This window comes from Dendronephthya gigantea, unplaced genomic scaffold (assembly GCF_004324835.1).
Source record: "Dendronephthya gigantea isolate DGI-Jeju-01 unplaced genomic scaffold, DenGig_1.0 000005F, whole genome shotgun sequence".
NCBI lineage: Eukaryota > Metazoa > Cnidaria > Anthozoa > Malacalcyonacea > Nephtheidae > Dendronephthya > Dendronephthya gigantea.
In genome coordinates this window covers 711,904-735,033 of record NW_021163015.1, presented here as the reverse complement: position 1 = coordinate 735,033, position 23,130 = coordinate 711,904, and the positions used below count along the sequence as shown (strand labels likewise).

Sequence of the window (23,130 nt, the reverse complement as noted above, 5' to 3'; positions counted from 1 at the left end):
CTTTTTACTTCGCCTAGCTGGGATAACTCGCTCCATGTAAACAGGCCCTTAAACTCTTGAGGCAAGCAGGATTTTGATCATAAACAAGGCTACTCGTACCCGTAGACCGGAACCAGGGTATCTTAAACACTCTAATACCAGCATTTCACGACGTGGTTTAAATGCCGAGTGGTCGCAAGTTCTCCCTGCGCCCGCAAGCATTTCCTGCTTGCCTGCGGTCGGTTCCACAAAGTGAACTCTTACAGCAACTGGAATGATAACTTTAGACAAACATTCCACATTTTTCAGAGTGAAATTCTTTAACCTATAAGATCAACTGGGGCTGTTAGGAATTGCTCTCAACGTGAAAATTGTCTCTGCAAACTATTGATAGATATTGCACTTTTCTTTTGGACAAAAACTTGCAACTTATCAGCGATTATTAGATATTTCTAGACGTTCCTAAACTGAATATAGTTCAGTTGCTTCATGGGGGGAAAATTGTCAGATTCAATGCCCTCTCTGCGTCAACACTCCAGTTGCACTTGAGTTCGTTAGTGTCAAATATATACTTGTGCTAGTACCCTTGAAATTTACAATAGTTAGTTAACAACACTCTGCTACAAAAACGTCTTATTGACCCGATGAGGTTTTTGTTTAAAAGGCAGCCTGACGCTGTTTACAAATGCACTAGGCTCAGTGTGACCATATATGCCAATTTTTTAAACATAGCTGGTCGTTCAAATCTAGTTGAACTGGCCCCTCCTAGCATAAATTATTAAAATCAGTTAGGGCGGTCTGTGGTAATAAAAATGACCAGATCTGGTCACACTGACTAGGCTTAGGGGCTGTTTACATGAGCCCGGTTACCCGAGATTCAACGAAGCGTGAAGGGACTTTGAGGTATTGAAATAAGTCTTTATGACACCAAACAAGCACATGCTATTGTTGTGGTGATTATACGACTGCCAGGATCATGTCATCTGCTCATTTCAATACCTCAAAATCGTCTCACGCTTCGTTGAATCTCGGGTAACCGGGCTCATGTAAACAGCCCCTTACTGTATTTTCCTCTTTTGATTGATGTGAATGAGTAAATTAGTTGTAATATTTACACATCTGCGTGCTCTCATCTGAACAAACCTAACTCATCTACTTGTTCACATCCATCGAAAGATGAAAACCGCAGCAAAAATGGCTAGTGTCCTTCAGGTCCACTCGAACGCATATCGTCCAGGTATTTTACAATAGCTTTTTCATGAACTTCCTCGAGTCTTTTTGCTAAGTATTTGTATGAATTGACTCGCGATCAGTCTTTTTTTCCTTAAAAATATCTTCCCTGGGTTAAAACGCAGCGCCAACGCGGGAACTTTGATATTTCCCTCAGGATAAAACGTTTTCAGGGAGGTCGGATAGTGTCCGGCATCCTTGACAGAAAGTAAAATTCCCTCGTTTGATTTCGGGTCCATTCGCCAGCGTTTCACTGTTCGTAGGAGGTTTTTTACCAGACAGAGACTGTCGTCTTTCGCTACGGTTCTGTTGTATATCACTTTGCTCGTGTTTATGTCCTTAAGAAGCAGTCTGTACGACTGTCGGTACAGTAGCATTTCCTGGAAAGAGGGCGCCCTACGATGAAGAATTAGATGGGCTTGGAATATACGTGCACGCGAGTTTATGCTTGACAGGTTGAAGTACACGCGAAGGTCCGAATTCCCCCAAGATACACCTAAAGAGATAATACTCGGTTTAAACCTCTGACATGCAAGGTTTTGTAGTTTTTATAACTGGGAGGTTTTCTTGTACACGGTCCAAGTTTGACATTTAAGAAATTTAATGTCATTTAAGTTTGACATTTAAAAAAATATTCTCCGTGTTTCTATATACTGTTATAGAAACACTTGTGGGAGTTTGGGAGAACGAGAAATAATCAGTGGGGAAAATACGGTCTCGTTCTCCCAAACTCCCACAAGTGTTTCTATAACTGTATATAGAAACACGGAAAACGTTTTCTATTTCTTAAACACGGGAAAAAATGTTTTCTATTTCTTTTATAACTCAATAAAAAGATTCTGTACAAATATTATAATTCGATTCAATTACAAATTCTGATTACATTACTTCGCTTGTCAATTTCGGTTCGTTTCTATACAGTTATAGAAACACGCTTCTCGACCAATCAGCACGCGCGTACTATAAAGGTTATATTACAATCGTATATAAGAATGTACGTTAGTTTCTCGCTATTCCCATCACCGAAAAATGATGGAGAAGAATCGTGCGCTAATCCAGGGCGCCCTTGTATCGATGGCTGGCTTGTTGTAATTCCGTAAAGTGCAGAGATTTTGAGGCTATTAATATAATTCAGCCGGAAATTACAAAGGAGGATTACAAAAGGTTTTATTGAAGGAGTGAGCTAATCCCTAAGCTTAACTAGATAGCTTTTGACATATATATCCATTTACGAAATACAAAATGGTAATAAACATGATACTAAAATTGGATGTTTGCTGCATTGACGTAATTTTTGGAGTGTCAGTTGACGAGCGAGTGTGAAAAATTGCAGTGTTTTGATTAGAGTAACGAGACATGTTTGGACCTACACGGGCGATTTTTATCGGTGATTTTCTCTTTCTAACGTATGTTATTGTGTGAATGTTGTACACAGTTGTATAAGCTTTGCGAAGTGTAAAGTGACCAACTCTGTTAAATTTACTTAATAGCATACACCAGGAGAAGACGATCGCCGTCAAATATTTGCCAATGTAGCCGAGGCTTAAGAATTATTCATGCACTATTCATGTTTCTTCCATAACTGTGGTCAAAAGAGACAAACGTTTTTTTATTGTCCGTCATTTGGGAATGAAACTTAAAAATCAATAAATGGTTTTAAGTTTCTATTTAATAGCATTAAGTCATGTTTATTTTGCGCCCAAAGTAAAACAAACTTCCTTTTGGGGGAAAATGTTATTCAGCCCCAGGGTTATGAAAAAGACGTCCCGAGCACAGCCTCTCGATGTTGTGTTCATTGATTCTTTATAACTATAAAGAATGCGATACTCTTGTTTTGTTTTGTTCAGCGTGCCTCTAATGCTTTTATTTATTGTCTCTACAGGGTGTCCCAAAGAATTAGCTCCTTTTAAATCAAGCTCTTGTGAAATTTGAATGCCTTGCTAATGTCATTATGCTTAATCCGAAGGTGCGCAAAATTGAAAAACGATACCTTGGCATAGCAGACAATGGAGAACCTTTTTTAGGATACCCCATATGACAGGGCGGTGTTCCCCCCCTCTCCCGTCTACAACCCAGGGTATATATTCATGTTCACATAACCAAAACAATAGCTTCAAAAATAATCAGTCGGGCATAATGTGCAATGCACACCTCCCTTATTAAGGGGCGCCGCCTTAATTATTTGCGTACGGCCCCCTACCTACAGCGTTATCGTTTTCCGGAGTAGTTATCTCAACGCCCGTTTATATTTGAAATTTTTGCTGACGCGGTTATTTATTAGATGTGAACGAGTAGATAGGTTACAAGGCTCGTTTACACTTGCAATTTTTGCTGCCATTTTATGTGCGCTTTTGTTCTTTTGATAGATGTGAACGAGTATTTGTTACGAATGCTCTGATGTGTAAGAACTCTTATTTGAACATCAGTAACTAATGCACTCGTTCGCATCTATCGAAAGAAGAAAATCGCAGCAAAAACGGGCCTACAGATGTTCAAATGAGGGCACTTATATACATCGGAGCATTTATGACTATTCACTCGTTTCCATCTGTCAAGAGACGAAGATCCGACTGAAAATCGCGGCCAAAATCACACTAAGCTACTGAGAACGCACTAAGATCTCTGCGACGAGACGAAAATTGATGTTTTCCAGTAATAACCGGGTAGTTCGTGGTTTTTGAAAGAAAGATTAGAATATATGATATGTATATTAGTTGGCAAGTAGCTACATATTTGATCTCACTTCAGTGAGAACCTACTTAACGTTCGCCAAAGGGTATGAAATGTCGTAATTAAACAGGACACTTCCTAGCTGGCATTTAAAACCAACCGACTCGCAAATTGCCCGCCCTGTTCTCTAGTGATTGCTTTTTTTTACCCAAACAAATTCGGGAGACATTCTATTCGGGTACTTGACCGTACAACATCCGTATAATTACTTGTGCGGAATGCTATAATCTCGGGTTTTTTGTTGTGATACTTCACCTTAATACACGTGACATCAAATGGGTTAATGATAGGCGTTCGGCTGTATTTTGACATTGAGAAATATTGTCCAGATTCACCGCGACGGATCATCAAAATCGCCACGAAATATGCTTTTCGATGCATAAGCTCGTGCACTGACCGTCACGAGCCGTTTAACAAGTTACCCAAACAAAGCGCTTGAAGATCCGCGTCGTTTTCGTGACTACCTTTCTCGAAGCGTCCGTAATAACGTGCTTGATTGAATAGGATTGGGTTAATAAGATAAGAGTTGACGATATAGTCTTCAATGCACTATAGGTCACGATATGCTTACTTGTTCTCCTGACAGTCACGATGTGTACGAAACACGTAATTGCGTGCGTGTATACAAAGTAGTAAAAGCTGTTGCTGAAATAACGCCGTGAACACCACGAAAAACGGCCGTTTTGAAGGAATGCTATAACAAATTACTCTCCCATGTAAATCGAGCAATATGGTAATATTTTAGTGCGGGAGATCGCGTTGCAGCTGTCGCAAAGGTTTACGCCTTATAGGGTACATGTACATCGATCTAAAAAAGTACATGACCTCAAAGACGATAAAATTTTGATGATCTCGGAACCGCAAACGTTTTATTCTAGAACCTACAAAAGGATCTTCATCCAAGAGGCACTCTTCAGGAGTCTGAAGATAAAATTTCCAGACTTGACTTTGAAAATGCTCTCGTAATCGTAGGCGTATACCGGTGTATTGCGAAATGGTAGTCGCGCGTGCATGAATGTATCGTAGCGATACAATCGTTCAATGATTCAGCTATATAAGATTAAATTTCCGCTTGTCGCTAGAGAAATTATCTTAAACTTCACACATTTTTTTTTGGAATCAAGTTTAGATAACTTATGTGTGCCATTGTTGTACGTACTAAAAAAGTCATTTTATCATTTTAACTCTTCTTGCCTCATATTTGCAGAGATTTTAACACTTCATGTGAACACAAATTCGTCCATATATAGTTAAGCCCGTTTTCCACTGGGCGAATTTATTCGCGCGACGCGAAGCGATATCTGAAAACCTGTGATGTGATTGGCTTGCGAAAAAAATTGCCGCGAAAAAGTAGAAACCGGCTTCCTACTTTTTTTTCTGTAGACCCTATACGGGCTTAAAACGGGCTTTGAATTTCGAATATGAGAAAAGAAATTTACATCGAATTAGGCTCGGAATTAGGTGCCTGTCTCACGATGGCCGAAAATTCCTAGGGTGGTCTTGTATAATTGTTAAATTTTTAGTTTCTTGATCTATAGGATTAACTTTTTTTCATTAAATTATATGCATCGATAATAGCGGGGAAACGAACGGCTTTTTTCCACTATTCGTGGGGGTTTTATCCTGACGATGGAATAGAGTTTCATTAGTCTACTCTGACACAGTTGCTTAATTAACGATTAAACTGCGTGTTGCAATTTTTCAAAGGCTAATAGGTTATCTTTATCGTTTACTTTGTATAACTCTTGGTGCATGGGAATAACTCTTTGTGGTTGAAATTCTAGTTCCTATCTGCTCGATGCCGATGCTTGTGGCTAACATGACAAGTGATAGATGTGAAGTAGCTTGTGTTTATCTGAAAATTATCACGTCTCTTGTGCGTTGTCACTCACACTAGTCTCCACAGACTGCAAAGATATTTCGACACACTCAATCCACTCATCCTTGTAACGAGGAGGAATGACCCAATTTTGAAACTTACTTCAGCCTTCATTCTTTGCTGAAATTATTGTACAACTCTGTCCACATGCACGACTTAATCTCGTTGACCCCTCAATGGGATATCCGTACAATTCACCTGTGATGGATGTTTTGTAGTCGATTGACTTGTCGTGTAATGACAGAGAAGCGACTGAATCAAATGCAGCGTTGCTTTTATCAATACCCGCGGCTACATTCTATACGTCTGGGGCCGGTTGTTCGAAAGGCGTTTAGCTTAAACAGTGGATAAGTTAAAAATAGAAAACACAATTATCTATTTATTGAACAACTGAGCTGAAATATTTTGATGTAAATAGTTTAATTGTCAATGGAAGTACAAATCAAATGCATAAGATTCAGGTTCAGTCAATCACACGATCTATGAGAGTATTTTTAAATTTCGCTTATCCACCGTTAAAGCTAAACGCCTTTCGAACAACCGGAGATTGTTGCTAGAACTCCTGACTACATTTTGGCTAGTTAAATTATAATTTACTCCCAATCCACTCACTCGTCGGAAATTGGTTCGTTTGAACCAGCCTCGAAACTGCCACTCTAATGTTTTTGATAACGCGTGTTGCAAAATTGAACTCAGAACAAAACGAAAGTTCTTTCAATAACAGTTATCTTAATTATTTGTCTAATCATGATCTCTCCACCGTAGAGATGTGTACGCCTTATCAAGGAAGCCAAATGTTTTTTTCTACTTAAGATTACCTCTCAATTTTATGAAAAAAATCTCGATGGGATTTACTCTTGTAAACTCGCGGGGGTGTGATATTGCATTTTAGAGCAGCACTGCATGGTATACCCCTTCCCAAATACTATTGAGTATTCGAGAAATCCTCGCTATTTCCTGGAATCAGAGTTTTTACAATTATACGTTTAACGTCCGTACAACTACAAATTAGGGACAGCAGAACGAGCGGTTATTTAAACCCCCAGAAATAAATGTAAAGAGGGAGGCAATGCCCCTCAAAATACACGAAAGATTTTTATACAAAACAGTACCAAATTTCGAATAGCTAGGGAGCATTTGATATCATATAGCTTAAAATCTATAAGTATGAAAACCAATAATTATTGTCGCATACGTTATAAAGATAGCGAAGGTTTAATAATCCTATTCAATGGAATCCGCCGGCCTGTCGGACGACCGAAACCTGATCTAAAAAATGAACGGGCAATGGTAATACTATAAAGCACCAAAAAATGTGACTAAAATTATCGCGTTTAATCACTAGCAGTTTGATGGCCAAACTGTTGACCGTCGCTAAAAAATTTAAGTGTGCATTTCAGCAGGGCGAAGATTCCTTTGTTCTCTTTAAAATTACGAGATTTTCTCCTTCGATTCTCATCAAAATGACGAAAGATACGAAACGACGTGGACTGTGCGTTGAAATGTATTCACAGGAAAACTGAGCGTTGAAATGCTTCACTTCCACTCTTCGCCGTAATTATATATCTCGTCTCAGGCACGTTTTGCCGTTCCACGCGTTTTGTTCAGTGAAAATTGAGGGAGATTTTGAGATTTACGGTATTTCGATACTTTATATGAAATGCTGCCGCTGCTACGGTGCTTTGCATGACGACGTTCACCCGCCGCCGTATAATTGGGAGACATCGCTTTCACAATTTATGCATTCTTTAAAAACGCTCCACGAATTTAGCAATGTTGCTTCAATTCTCTACCGTACGTTTCACTAATCGTACAAAATTGCGCTTAGGCCTTGGGGATGTTTTGTTGATAACGCAGTTTACGGTAGAAATTTTCTCACGTTTGAGTTGTTTGCAGGTCGCAAGAAGCTGTGAAAATGCCTCATTTGAAAGGCAAAGCTGTCGACTGAAAAACTTGGAATCTTCGAATTATTTATACCTTTTGACGAGGTATAAATAATTCGAAGATTCTTCTGCACTTGTAGCAAACTTATAGTCGTCGAGGTGGTAGATTAATTTTGTAGTCCGAAACATAACGACTACGAATTTCGTCAGATGGCGTGAGCAAACGGCACAGAGTTTGGCGCGAAACGGCACGAAATTGACGAATTTTGTACTCTGTACAGACTATATTTTACAAAACTCTGTACTTTACAAAGACGTCCATTACATCGAAGACAAATTGTGCGTAGCACATTTGGCGTGCATTTCACGTTTCGCATTTCACGTGGCATTTTAACATCGTGGAGGCTAGATCCCCATAAAGGCTGCTTTCCACGCGTTTTTTATACGCACGTACACGTACGGAAAATTTTAAATGCTTTTAAATTATTATTATTTAACATCTAGGTAAACTATTGCATACTAAAATATACACAAAACTAAGTTCCTTCGATTTATTCACTTAGTTTCTTCAAAGGTAACATGTATAAGGATTTAGACTCTCACGTGCGTATACGTGCGTGTGAAAAACGCGTAAGTGGAAAACAGCCTTGAGGATTTAGATTTTTACGTGCGTACGTGCGTGTAGGTTCGTATGAAAAACGCGTAAGTCGAAAACAGCCTTATTACGAACAAATGTACGGAATTTTGTGTTCCGCATGCGCTGGGAATTTAGGCAACTAACCTGTTAACTTATTTGTAAACTGTTATGACCTTTTGAAGTGTTTTCCATTCTTTGAGCGTGTTCGAATGTAGAACTCGCCGATGATATGAATGAACCAGCTTTGTCATATCCTTAAATGGCCCGTGCGAATTGATCTTACTAACCAACATCGTTGAAACCGACAGTTTCAAAGTTTTTGATCGAAAGCGTTGGAACAACGACTTTGGAACAATGACTCAAATCAAATATTACCATCACGTATGTGAAGGCTGCATGTAACAGATCAAAATAACTGATCCCTCTACCTTTTGCACAAAAATACTGCATCTTACCGCTGAAAAACCTTTCTGTTAACGAATTGTGACATGTAACATCCTTCTACCTCACACTGAGACGAATTTTTTTTGTAAATTAGGGGATTTTTGCTGAGTGACTTCCTTCACGTTGCGACATTAAAACTGGCCATTTGGGTTACATCTGATCCTGACCCGCAATCGTTTTATCCCAATTACATCGGATTTAGGGAGATTTTGATTGTTGATATATTAGATTAAAAACACTACGTTTGAAATAGCATTGACAATCATAGGCCATTGCCTTCTTTTCGACCGAACATAGCATTTGGTCGTGCTCTACTAGGCCATAAATATCGCGTGTTCGTTGGAACATGCAAAGCTAGGTTCTATTGCATAGGGACAAGCACTTTTATAGTCGCTATTTATTATACTGACTTACCCGATGTTGATCCTGCTCTGCCAGCGGAATACCTTCTTTTTGTGTTCTTTGAATATCTCGTGGTAGAGTACTCTCTTTTTATTGCCATCTTTCGGTACAAATTGTCGAGATCTTTGGGCACTCTGTCGCATTCTTGAATTGACGTGCCTTCGATGTAGCTCATCAGCGCTACAAGAATGGCCATTGTGAAAGACAAGGAAATACTGTTTATAGTATTCATTATGTGTCGGTTCTAAAACGGATATAAAACGAGAGGGAATATTGGTCATGTGAGTTTGGTTGCTACGCGCACGCTCAATTCCCGCTCGCGAGAATGGCTTTTGTTCGCACCTACCGTTGTGTTCGCCGATTCCGTCCTTCAACTGATCGAAGCTATAAATTCGAAATCCCTTGCTAATCTGGGCACTTTACTTTGTCATTTGGAACAAGATATGGTGTAGGACTTAGTACGCTGACATTTAAGAGCCCTCTCAAACAACTTGACAAATATCAAACTCGTGGCTCTGTGAAAAATGGACCTGATTAATCATCTTCATGCCAAGGTTTACGCATAATGGCGGCACGTCCCCGACTATGGCACCTTGTCATGATCAACTACGGGTGCATCAAAATCTGATTTTCTCGAAATAATCTTATTTTTAATAACAAGATCTATTTCTTTTGAGATACATTTGAACCATGATAACTATCGACGTTGACAGATTTATTATCCCCCGTTTGACTATGTGATTATGAAGTACCGTGGATTTATTAAGTAGTCTTTTTAATTAAATAACCAAATACACGTCCGTCGATAACGTTTTCAAGCTTAATATAAACTGTGGGGTGATACAAGAGCGGTCCAAAATATTGGGTCGCCCCCGAGCTAAGAGGCATGGCTAGAAGTTGGGCTTCGACCTAGCAATTTGGAGTCCAGGAAATTGTTTGACAAAAACCGCCTAAATGCAAATTTTCGCTGCACCATACATGGTAATTACGCTCCTCTGTTGAGATAACTGGACCTAATTAGTTTAGTCTATGAATTTCAAAAATGCCTCTGTCAAGTTTTTAACTCCAGTTATGCATAGGTCAGTTTAAAGCGGCGACACGAAAGAGACTGGACTCTAAGGTTCGGTCGCCATCTTGTAATTCAGAAAATATTGCAAGATTTTTTTAAAATACAGCGGTAAGTTCGATATATATTTGTCAACGTTTCTTCGACGTTTTATTTACGATGATATGACAATCAATTTAGTTGTTTCCTTCGGTTTCCTTTGACAGTTCGACCGAGTATTTTGTCACTTTGGCGAGCAATTAAATCTACCCAAGTTACTATGGTTGGTGCTGAAAGTGCAAATCTTAAAGGATGGCAAGTCTATTTTAACAACGTTACGGTGAAAGGCCGGCGAAATGTAAGTGATGTCCAATGGAGAAGCACAATTATTTCAAAATTCTCACATGTTGATAAGCCTTCAACGTTGTACATTGCAAAAATTAAAATATTAGTAATGCGCAATCCTCGATATTCATATTGGCAAGGGTAAATCATGATTAGGATTTTGCGGCACTTTGCTTGATGTGGTGTAAATTCAAGTGGAAGTCATACACAACAATGTTCCTGGCTTGAATTTGAGTTGTTTATGATTTACACTTGAAATTTGTAAGACTCATTCTTACTCCACTTAAAAACTTTTGTCTATTCATTGTACAAGTTAATGACCTAAAATAATCTTATCAACTGGAGTGATAACTTATTGAATAAGCTGTCGGCTTGGTTCTTTTTCCAAGACTTATTTCCGGAATCATGTTATAAAGACATAGTAGAGGTTACTCAGGTTAGCTAGTAGAGGTTAAGTTCAGAGTGTGCATTTCCGATACACATTTGCAAACAACAATTTTTTCTGCCATCTGCTTGTGATGTGTTCATGATAGCAGCCAGGTGTAACAAAAAGTTAATCACAGTACTCCTGTGTTGTGTTCTACTACTAGGTAAAGCAACAATTCATTTTAATTGAAATATTTCACTTGTATCTGCAATAGTTGACCGCAAACAGATTAACTAATAATAGGTACTCTGAATACTAGAGCCGTTACAATGGAAATGCTTCAAGGTCCATGAATCTACCTCAATTCAAGCAGTGACCGTCCTGGTCCTAAGTCAAGGTTTGGCACTTATAACTTGATGCCAACTTGTATCAGAGAATGTGTGTTGTATTTGTGACCATATATCACATTACCAATACTACTAAATTAATAAAACTACTTGATTGTGAAATTTGATAAAAAGTAAATCAGAATTTGTAACAACACGTCTTTAATAGGACCAAGCCTTGCCCAATGACAAGTCTCATCTGTCCACTCTAGTACTAAAAAGTTTTTTTTACTGTGGGAAACCACTTTTTTAGTTTTCGAGTGGATGGATTAGTTTGGCACTAACCGGCATGACTCATTCTCACAACTTATTCACAGCTAAATTTGATCTAGCTAGATCGGTCTTCCTCTCCCCACCAAGCAAATAGTGATGTACGCTCTGGTGCTTACAAAAATAATGCAACCGCTGACAATTGCAATGAGATTTTAATTGGCGAGTCATTAATTAGGCTTGTCCATAGTGGGTGAATCTATGCTTCATAAATATTGTGCATCTATGCATTGATCGTAACAACAGGAGGTCTGTGAATTGTAAATTATGCATGCTTGGAATATTTCTGGACTCAAATCATTTTGAAGCAGGTTAATATTGTGTTGTATGTGAAGCCAGTATATACAAAGTTACAAATTAAGTCACAAGGGAAGTTACAAAAAGCTTTAGCAAATAGCTTCTGCTCATAACAATTGGGGGGCCCTGGTGTGCTTAAAATTCACATATCAGTTTCAAACGTACATAGACTCTAACTCAATTTCATTTGGAAGTACAGTAATCAGGCCAAAATGGTGTTATGTATTCTGGTACTAGTGCCTGATACTTCATGAAATACAGCATTATACCCCCACTGTAAAGTATAACAGATTAGAGCAAATATAACGGATTAGAACAAATATAACATTCTCGTGTTTCAACTGCAAAACAGAGTAGTGTATTTTGTCAAAACTGACCCAAATTTCACAAAAATTTTGAAGAAGATAAGAAGACTCTTTCCTTGTGTCACTACTGACGATAAGGCGTTAATGGATTGCGTCATCATACATACATGTATTTTTTATCGGACGCATACAAGCAGTAAAAAAATAAATATCTCAAAAACGTTAAAATTTCAAATAGTCAGAGAAAACTGTTATCTGTTTCCGGTCATAAAAAGTTTGCCGACTTTAAGTTAAGGAAAAGGAAGAACCTTCTGCACCATTTATAGAATTTGATTCCTGCCCTAATTACTAGACAAAATTTGCCTTGGGGTAAAATCCTTACATTTGTCGCGTATTCTATTAAAGAATTCAGAAAAACCAGAAGTTAAAGAGCCGGGCCAATGTACTTATTTAGCGTTTTCATGCGAGCGAAACGGAAACGCGATTTCAAAGGGAAATGTTGGTTAATTAGAATGGCGACTTTTTCCAAGACTTCGAAACGGATTTTGAAAAATCTCAGACATGACGACCAAGGTCAGATTTCTGTCGCTGCTATTCGAGGTCTGAGCGTTACGAATATTTTTTTGTATAAAACGATATTTTACAGCTATAGCTTTTCATCGATATCCAAATATAAGATTTTTCTCGATAAAAATATTTTTCACACATGATGGAAATTCCCATTAGTCATAGAATTGTTAAAATGGTTGCATTATATACACTATCGTAAAATCTATATTTCATCTCATATCTTTTACCGGTTTGAAAAAATATAAAGAATTTTCAGTACTACTTGATCCAAATGAATAGAATACCCTAATGGCTATGTGTTAATTTCATGTTTGAATTCTGAAATAAATACTGTATTCCTATATTTTAGTTCATGTCTGCAAGCTACTGGTTTAAAAACATTTTAGCACAAACCCAACCCAAAGAATACCCCAGTTATTTACCTCTGCGATCTTACCAATACAGTGAAAGAATATAAAAAGATACATAATTATGTCGGAAAAAATTTAAATCTTACTTGATGAATTCCTTTATGAAATATGCAGTTTATCTTTGAACAAACAGCGGCCTCGGTTTCAGGAACTGTAGAATGTTATATATATGTAATATTTCTTGCTGCGAAGTTCTACACCAACTGCAGTCGACTTGCACCGACGAACTCTAATGAACGAACGAACAAAACCGGAACGATTACTGGTGATAAACAGGCCAATATTTGCCTGAAGCTAAAATAGTTTTTCCGAGTTTTTTAACTAATATACTTGACCCCAAACGTCTAGCTTATTGTCAGACTGCTAGCTGTTGAAAATTGCTTTTCGACGAGAAAATTTCAAGTCTACAGCAAAGGATGAGTATTTTGAAATGCTAATACAACTACTACATGTACTACAGTCGTTATGATTTAAAGTACTTGCGAACAGATTGATCCTGTCACCTGATGTTAATGGCAGCTTCGCTGAGGCCATAACAGTGACCTCTAATAACAACTGGAGTGATAACCCTTGGGATTGACGGCGATGCCTTTTTAGGGTTTTTTTAGTTTTAAGCCGAAATACTTAACAATGAACGCTGTGCTGTATATGAAATGATTCTATATTGAAATTTTTAGACTTTGTAAGGAAGCAGAGAGATAAACAAAAAATAATCTATATAAATTGCCGGATTTTGGCGGAATTGTTTGAATTTGCAGTTTTTGTATTTCTGAAATACCCACCTTTTGCCGAAGCTTTGAAATTTCGCACCGAATAACAATTTTCAATATCTTCAGTTTAAAATGCAATCCGACTTCTAGGAAAATATGTATTTTCTCTAAAGACGGTGGATTCTGTCTTTAGAAAAGTCACGTTTATCTGCAGTGATTAGAATTCACTTGATAACGTTTCCTAGCTGTCAGGCCGATTGAGGTAAAAGACCACCCAGTATACTTCAGATAGATCACATGAAAAATGTGACAGGGACTTTATTTGTTTTAGGTTGTGTTTGCTGTCTATGGTGGCTGCTTCGGTATTTGGGCCTTAATGAAGATGAGAAGTCGTGGGAAATCTTCTGCTATTGAACAATCAAAATAAACTATAAGAACATTGAAAGTTTCTAAAGTATTCGAGAGTATGTTGTATTAAATACTTTGCAATATTTTATATTTTGTATCTTATTATCTGCTCGAGAAGTTGATTGACCGCTTTGGTCTTGAAATTAAACCAAAACATTCCGAACGAAAGGTGTTAGTCCCTTTGACCTGCATTAAAAAAATGGCAACTATTTGTTGCATTGTCTAATTTAAAGGCTAGTAAAGATTCGGTTTGCTGAGCATTAGTTGACAGCCATCTTGGATAAGGAGAAGTAGGGTTAGCCTGGTAAAATCACTTGTAAATTACCGAGTAATAATCAAAAGTTGTTTTGAAGTGTTTTTGTCACATTCAAACAACGGAAAACAACTTTCAGCGGCATATCAATCACTATCCTTCGAGATTAAGACTCGTGCCTACGCCATTGCTGACGTCATCTGACGTATCCACAATAATGAAAGATTGCCGACTACTCGTTATTTCGCTAAAATATTTTATCACCAGTCAGGGCGATTCAGTTGAAGATTCAGCAGCAGGATTTAACCGGTGTTTCGAAATGGCCTCTTTTGATTTCTTTAAGTGAATTGAGCCGTAATGCTCTTTAAGTGAATTGAACAGTAATGCAGGTGTTCTTATCGCAGTGCCAATTCCGCCGGGCAGAATATATTTTTAGAATTGCAATATATTTTTAGAATATGCAATTTAGAAAATCGCTAGTAAACAACTAGTAAATTTACACAATCTCGCGAAGTCATCGACCTTTACTTCTTTCAATACATCAAAAGTAGCGCGGAACGATTAATCCGGGTGTCAAGGCGGTATTCATATAAGCAAGCCCCTCAGACATGCTCTAATATAGAAGCGTTACGAAAACGCGACAGCGTTAAGTGCGTCAACCTGTAACTTCTTATACATAGCCTTTCGCCACCTTTCCTGAAATGGGACATTTCCCGAAAAATGGCGAAAATTTGGAAACGAATTCAAAATAGAAACATATTGATCGAGCGCGACGCACATTGCCATAATTATGATATATTGCTGTCAGACTTCTTCAATAGCTCAATGTCTGAGCAACTGCGAATGTTTTCTGAATACCTCGTTAGACGATATCTGATCTTCTTTTGGCACGAATCTTGCACAAGCTTTGTCCCAATTTGACTATTTAGAAACGCGGGGGTGTGATTTACTGTAAAAACGAGCCGCGCATCAGTATACAGCTGCGCTTCCAGGGAATAGCGGTCGTTTCAACAACCACTTTGGGACTTTATCAATATTGAGGAATTTAGTATTGTTGTGTAGACAGGGCGTGTCCATATGTAGGGGGTATTGCGTATGTTGAGTTGAAATTTTACATTATTCGCAAAAAAAAATTGGACATGAAAAAAGTCTGAAAACGCGGTAATCTTTCAAGCTAGATCTTTGAAGATACGTTTATTAGACAAAATTAAAAGAATCCAAAAAAGGTTTTTAATGTAAAACCCCCAAATTGATGCTTTCAGAATTGCTCTATGTATATGCCTCTCGATGAAAGACGTTAAGCGTTTTGTGGGAATGACCCTTCAAAATATCGAAGATTCTGATTCCGGACCTCAATAAATCATCCTCAACGACGGCAATCTCTAATTGACTCTCGTCCCTATTGTTTATGAAAACGTAAAACTGGGCCGTGCAGTTGTCAAGGCTGTATAATTATAGCATCCGCAGCGTGGCAGTTTTTGTGGACACCGCGTTGAATGCTTGAAAGGCAAGGCGGTAAAACATATCGACTCAATAATTTATTAAAGAGTGCCATACATTGAAAATAATGGGGGTGGTTTAACTGTACATGCATGCTATTTTAATAGAAAATGCACGTGTGTATATTAAAAGGTACAAACGAACGCGAACGGAAATACAGTGTAAAAAATGAGAGGAATGAAACCGCTTCATATTGTGTTCAGGAGCCCTCGATGCATGTTCAACTTCTAATATACCTGCAGATAACTTTTGATTCAACATGCAGATAGGTCAGTGCCTAGATTTCTATACCATTCTATACCCTAAAGGCCCTGTTACACAGTGCAATTTTTCTTGCAACTTGCCATGCAATTCTACTTTTGCGAGAACGTAAATTTGGCCATTACGAAACTTTTATGTTTATTACACTCCATGTACGTTTCTTACCCTTACTTTTTGAATACTCTGTACTAAATAGTACTAAGTAATATAATCACTAAATTCACCAATCACATGTGTATGCACAATCTAATTTTTTTCCCTATCAAAATTGTGATTGGGTTAACGGGTTAAATTTGATCATCTTTTCATTCGCACTAACTTTTCCTTACCGTCCAAAGTATGTCCAGTGTGAATGGGGCTATACTAAATCAAAATGGCGCTAAATGCGATTATTCTTATTGTTCGATCGGCTTTACCGTTCGGCTTTTGTCGAAAAAACCGCTATATATTTATCACAATTAGAAGGTGTTGAGTTCATTTAGAAGAGGCCACGAAGATTAAAGTTTTCGTGCCGCCGAGATTTATTTTGCACCAGCCTTGCCGCCTGCATGGAGTAGCTCAAGTAGCTTCCTGTATGAGCTCCATTTACCAGCTAAAATTACCGAGAATTTCTGGAATGACGGAGAGTTTTCCTGGGCGTTTTCCTGTACAATTATTCTGCCATGACAAATCGAAGATACAGCAGAGTTCTAACTTTTTCATCATACCCACAACTTGCCTTCATTTTCGGTTATTTCGTTGGTTCGAAATTATTTTTTTTATCATCATGCCTATACACCATAGGCATAGCTTTTTATAGCTTGTTTTGTCTCTTATATACCAACATACAAATCAATAATAAACTATAGTACAACAGAGAGTAATTCAATTACGTTTTTTGGCACTTCACTTGATGCAGGTAAATTATAGCGGTTTTTAAAGGGTCTTGAATTCGAGTGGAATATACACACTTCAAGTTCAAGCCAGGAACAGTTGATGGAAAAATGAGTCAACTATAGGTCCTCCGGCAGAAATCGAACCTACGCTTTTGCAATGCCGGTGCAATGCTCTTGCTCTCAGGATATAATGCTCTCAATGGCAAGAGCATTGCACCGGCATTGCAAAAGTGTAGGTTCGATTCCTGCCGGAGGACATATAGTTTACTCATTTTTCCGTCAACTGTTCCTGGTTTGAATTTGAAGTGTGAATATTCCACTCGAATTTAAGACCCTTTAAAAACTACAGATGTATACTATAAATACGATGAACGATGAAACGGACTTTAAAATCTGGGAAAGAGTCAGTTTACAGGTTTGCAAGCATTTTAGCGGCTATTTTTTTGTAAAGTTTTCCTTTAATAATAGACAAAATCACTGGGGCCGGTAGTACGAAAGCTGGATAGCGCTATCAGCCGGATAGTGATTTTTCAACCGTTGCAAAAATGCTTGAAAATATTAAAACTGCTGATTTTAAGAATACTAAGCTTTAACCATCATTCATTTTGTGCACACAGTTGGAGATGTACAGTTGAGGACACTTGAGGATTACCCTGGATTATACTATACACCAAAAAATTGCATATTTTTAACCAATTTGCCGTTCGTCGATCAACAATTCAAATGCTGAGGGGTGTATGGAATTGCAGGTTTGGCGACCTGCTCTGAGCCTGTCCTGGTCCTGGATGGAAATTCACTCTGCCAGTTGTTCAACCCATTCAACCATGGACAGAGGAGTGCGATTTGAGCATTAATAGACGACTGCAGGGACACGGCGAAAAATTCAAACTTCAAAATTTCCCGTCGTGACTATTAAGACCAGAATTCCCTGCAAGTGTCACGGCTTGTTACGTTTTATGCGTAAGGTCTATTGCACCCTTTGGGAGTTGTAATTGCCGAACCGCACTTTTCGCTAATAGCCAAAAAAAAGTTAATATTTCAGTATGCACAACTAGTCAATCAACATTTAGAAATTAAATTATGAAAAATTTTAATAATTTTAAATTGTACCATTCACCATTGATTCTGTTGTCATGGCAACATATGGACAGTTTCAATATGGCGGCATGAAATTTAGTCCTTTTTGAGAATGGAGACACTTTCGGGTGGAAATGAAGTTAATACAAAGTTAAATCCGAAAACGCTGCGAGCGGAAAGCTTACCCAAATCTTCCTCGAGTTCCATTGCGTCTGAACAGGGCGATCAAGACGGCGTTTTAAGCGATGAACGACTTGAATGTCTTCTGTTGGCGAGAACTGATCATATTTCAAGGTTTCAGCTGGGACAGTTCTATTTTGAACGTGAAATATACGAAAAGGCGTTTGTAGAATTTGATAAACTCAAAGAGCGCGATGTTCAGGCTTTATATCAGTTAGGAGTGATGTATTACGATGGTTTAGGAGTTCGTGAAGATGGGGTAAGGGTTTTAATATTTATAGCGTTTTATGACCTTTTATTTCCCAAATTCGATTTTGCAATCTTGAATAAGGTTAGTAAAACCCTTTAAGGCTTTAACCTTGCAAACTGTCAACCAATTTATCATCTTTTCTAGGATGTTTTCTAGACAAATTTATAACTTGTATTCTTTCTTTGTAGAATGCAAAAAATAAGTCTTGTTTTACTTTGGTTAAACTCGAAACACTAGGGGTTGCATGTGACTATATATCTTACAGTATTTTCTTGGCCTTCTCGTTTACGCAGCCCTTTACTGATAATCCTATCCTAAACAGTATGATCCCAGATCATTGCAGCCTAATGATCAACTTGTAAAGGATTAATCCTGTATTATTTTTGCATTCTAACAACCTACTCACTAAAATTTTAGGAGAAAGGATTCCAAATGATGGAATCAGTCTGCAGCAGTAAAAAAAAGCAAGCAGAACCCCTGATTCCATATGCCCAATACAATATTGGCCGGGCTTATTATGAAGGTAAAGGGGTGAAACAGAGTGATGATAATGCTGAGTATTATTGGTTGTTAGCTGCCAAGGATGGATCTTCTAAGGGGTCAATCAGGGCACAAAGTATTTTGGGAATGTTTTATTCAAGGCTAGGAGAGGAAAGCTATGATATTAGCAAGGTATGCTTTCAACAAAATATTTTGATTTTGTACGCTTGTTAATGTGAAAACACTGTGTGAATCTAATTTTGTAGGGCTTTCGATCTGTAAAACTAAATTCATGTGGTGTTTTCAGTTCACACAAACAAATGTGAAAAATTACTATTATCTCTGTGTAAACATTCAAAGAACTTATTACCAAATATTTTGCCAAGCAACACAAAAGTAAAAAGTTTTACTCTATGGAGAAATTTGAAATGATTGAGACACTGACTTGTATACAGTACATGCATTACTTCTTCTGGACTTCATCTGTTGAGATAAAGTTTTAAATTGCCAAAAGTGTCTGTGTGAGTGATGATTAATATACTAGTGTGATACACACAAAACCAGCTGAATGATAGCTCAAGGACTCACCATATGTTATCATCTATTGTCCGACTCAGGTAGATTGTGCTTAAATTAATACATTGTTAGCACTGAGCTTGGAGGGAGAAAGAATAGGAGCATCTGTGTGATTTTATCAATGTACAAATCTTATTTACCACACATAATTGGTAAAATTTTGGTTATCATTGCACCTTAGAATAATCCCTGTTGTCAAGTATATCTGGCTTCTGATTGGTTGATTTTTGTACTCATATCAGCTTGGTATATATGCATCCCTAAATCAAGCTTTTCTGTGCATTAATTTATTTGTTTCAATACTTTTCATATTTTAGTCATATCATTGGCACCAGGAGGCTGCTGGAAATGGCAACATTGAATCTCAAGGTAATAATCATTTATTGAATAGATTATTTAAGACAGTATATACCTATTTTAGGCCATCCAATTTAGTATGGAAAAAGTTTTGTAAATAGAAATATCAGTTATGGAGAAGTTCAATTTTGAATGAACTTGCTGCTATTTATTTTTCTCTATGACCAAATTTGTTACTGATCTATATATAATAGTCCAGTAAGAGCATGCTAAAACATGAGTTTAACAAATACATAACATTGAACCGTTGTCTGTTCAGTTATATTTACACAGTATGACGTCATTTGTGATAAGAACGAAACAAAGTGGCCGGGGCTTATATGCTAAAATGTGATTGGCTGCCAAAATAAGCAAGCAATGACTGATCAAATTTGTTAAAATTTTCTGTGACGTCATACTGTGTGTCTGTTCTCTTAATAGATCATGGCTCTCGACCAATGAAATTGCTTATATTCTCAATGTTATTATATAATAGTCTATACATACATGTATTCTGTAGTCCCTAAAAACATGATTATATCACATTCTGATGCCTGGATTTCAGGGTTCACTGCATTGACACTGAACCAATTTGAGCTTGTGAACTATAGCAGCAACTGGAGTGATAATGGTGAAAAAATATGACATGTTTTCCTGAAGCTATAAAACAGTTTTTCTAGTTTTCTCAGTAGCTAAAATCATTGGCCTATATTTAACTGAATATCAATATGCATGTGCTAAACATGATTTTACCATTCACAGTTTGGTTGATTCGCTTATTTTGTTAACTTGCCTTTATTGCAGGGGCTTTGGGTGTTATGTTTGAGTATGGTATTGGGACTCAACGAGATGTACAGGCTGCGTTTGAATGTTTTAAAGCAGCATCTGAGAAAGGAAATATTTACGCCCAAGGGAATCTTGCCATGCACTATTATCGCCAAAAGTTGTACAATCAAGCTTATGAAATTGCAGAGAGGTAGGTACATAAATTGGCATCAATATATTAATAATTTAATTTGGCTATCTTCAGTATACCTCCTTCTTGACCAACCACTTTCCACACTGAGTCTTCACTTGAATTGCATCAGGATTGCATTTATATATAGGGTACTACTATATTCCATTCTGCTCGTTTTCATCGCAAAACCTACTCGCATTTCAATTGGATAAAACCCTCGTAGGCAGCAGTCTTTGTGATGTGTGAAAAACAGCCTAATTTCCATGGAATGTTTTTTATCCAGTGTAGGGAGACTTGAAGATGTTGAAAAGATTGCAAAAGCTACAGATTGCTTGATACTTTATGTCGCTAAAGGAATTGCCCTCGGTTGTTTTGTTTACGCTCGATGTCTGTATAAAGGATATGGCGCAGAAAAAAGCGAGGAAGAAGCGATTCACTGGTTTAAACGGGTAAATATAGGTTTTTTAATATATTATTTAAGAAATAGAAAACATTTTCCGTGTTTCTATACAGTTTTAGTATACACCCGACTATTGTCTATTACAAATCCTACATTCTGATTGGCTACTCATCCATTGTCTATTCGTGATGGTGAACGTTTGGGAAAAATTCACTCGCGCGACCGTATAAAATTGAATTAATTAAATTATTTTTCGCTGTAATTGCGGTGTGTCGATTATTTTCTCGAAATTAATATATCTAGGTACAGGGTGTGTACTAAAACAATAGACAACTCGTCTTCGTTGACTATTCGCTCATAGACAACTTGGACTCGTTGTCTAATTGTTAAATAGAAACACGCTTCTCGACCAATCAGCACACGCGTTCTTTAAATGTTATATTATAAATAATATTAGGTGGCTTGGGCGCTGCACAGTGCGGACGCTGTTATACATAGTTACTTTATGTAACATTACTTCACTATTGGCGAGTGCATGCGTACGGTTTATTTGTTCGCGAGTTGTGAAGGATCGCAAAACAAATAACACGCTTTTATAAATACATAGATACAGCCTAGGTAACCCAGTAGTGTGTGTCCAGTTTCATATTGCGGTCAGTGACGCAAGCTTGAGTAAATGCGTGCAGTAAATTTAATAACATAAGGTTTCGCAACTAAATTTATAATATCAAACACTCAAAACTATCAACAAAAAACATTGAAAATACAAAAAAAGCTTCATCACTATGAAATTTCGTTTTTTTACCTGCCACACCCACACGCCGTAAGGTTTTTTGATGAAAATCGAAAATTTTGCAAAGTTTTTCTTGTGCTGATATTTTCTGTGAAACGATACTGGTTTCTGCTTCAAATGACGAATCAATGATGAAGCTGCGATTTCATTGACTGAGAAATTTCAAACAAATTTCAAAACCTTTGGAATATCGACCAACCAACATACATATAGCGCGGATCTTTTGTGTATGCCTGAGGTTGTTACCTCGCTAAAATGCGTTTGACGGCATTCTGAAAAAGGTCTAACGTGTTTTCCCGTTGCATTTCACAGGCCTATCAGTTCGATCCAGAAACGGTGGCACGTTTTCAAGATGACATGACTTATGGTTACATTTAGGTGATACTGATGTGATATGTTTACATCAAAGCTTACCTACAAATACGTTTAGTACGCAAATTCATCTCAAGTAGGGAGGAGGAATTAATATCCCTGCCTGGTTGAATCTCTTTCCGTAACATGTAAATATTTATATATAGTTTGTTTATTGCAAACAAATATTTATTTATTATATAACTTTATTCTTTCGTCAGAAAATACGAAAGTAGATGTACTATTGTTGAAAAAATATTCCATTGTATTTTGCCCATATTTGATTTAGCTCCATTAGGCAAATGATTCCCTATTTTCGATCTAAACCTGCCTCAGAATTCAAGAAGAATTCTGATGGGCCCAACAGTTAAAGTGACGGCCTATACTGTATACGATGTGGTGAGCCTTAGGTTCGAATCTTAGGAACGTTCCATCTTTCGCAGCGAAGTCCTTCAAAATGCTGAAAATGGCTTCCTAAGACTAATATCTTTCATTTTAGAGCACATTTGGTTGGTTTTGGGAACAATGAAGAAGTGGTCAAAA

General features: G+C 37.5%; 2 protein-coding genes across 2 annotated transcripts; one reads left to right on the top strand and one right to left on the bottom strand.

The window, feature by feature from the left end:
* Positions 1-1,001: 1,001 nt before the first annotated feature.
* Positions 1,002-13,308, bottom strand: LOC114516168. The gene is made up of 3 exons (XM_028535570.1): positions 13,266-13,308; positions 9,197-9,428; positions 1,002-1,705 (listed from the first exon to the last, which is right to left on the bottom strand). The coding sequence occupies exons 2-3, from the start codon at positions 9,414-9,416 to the stop codon at positions 1,236-1,238; spliced, it is 690 nt and encodes a 229-aa protein (XP_028391371.1). The 5' UTR covers positions 9,417-9,428; positions 13,266-13,308; the 3' UTR covers positions 1,002-1,235.
* Positions 13,309-18,342: 5,034 nt separating this feature from the next.
* LOC114516166 (LRP2-binding protein-like) lies at positions 18,343-22,855 on the top strand. The gene is made up of 6 exons (XM_028535568.1): positions 18,343-18,702; positions 19,111-19,365; positions 20,067-20,118; positions 20,890-21,061; positions 21,327-21,492; positions 22,549-22,855. The coding sequence occupies exons 1-6, from the start codon at positions 18,376-18,378 to the stop codon at positions 22,612-22,614; spliced, it is 1,038 nt and encodes a 345-aa protein (XP_028391369.1). The 5' UTR covers positions 18,343-18,375; the 3' UTR covers positions 22,615-22,855.
* The last annotated feature ends 275 nt before the right edge of the window (positions 22,856-23,130 follow it).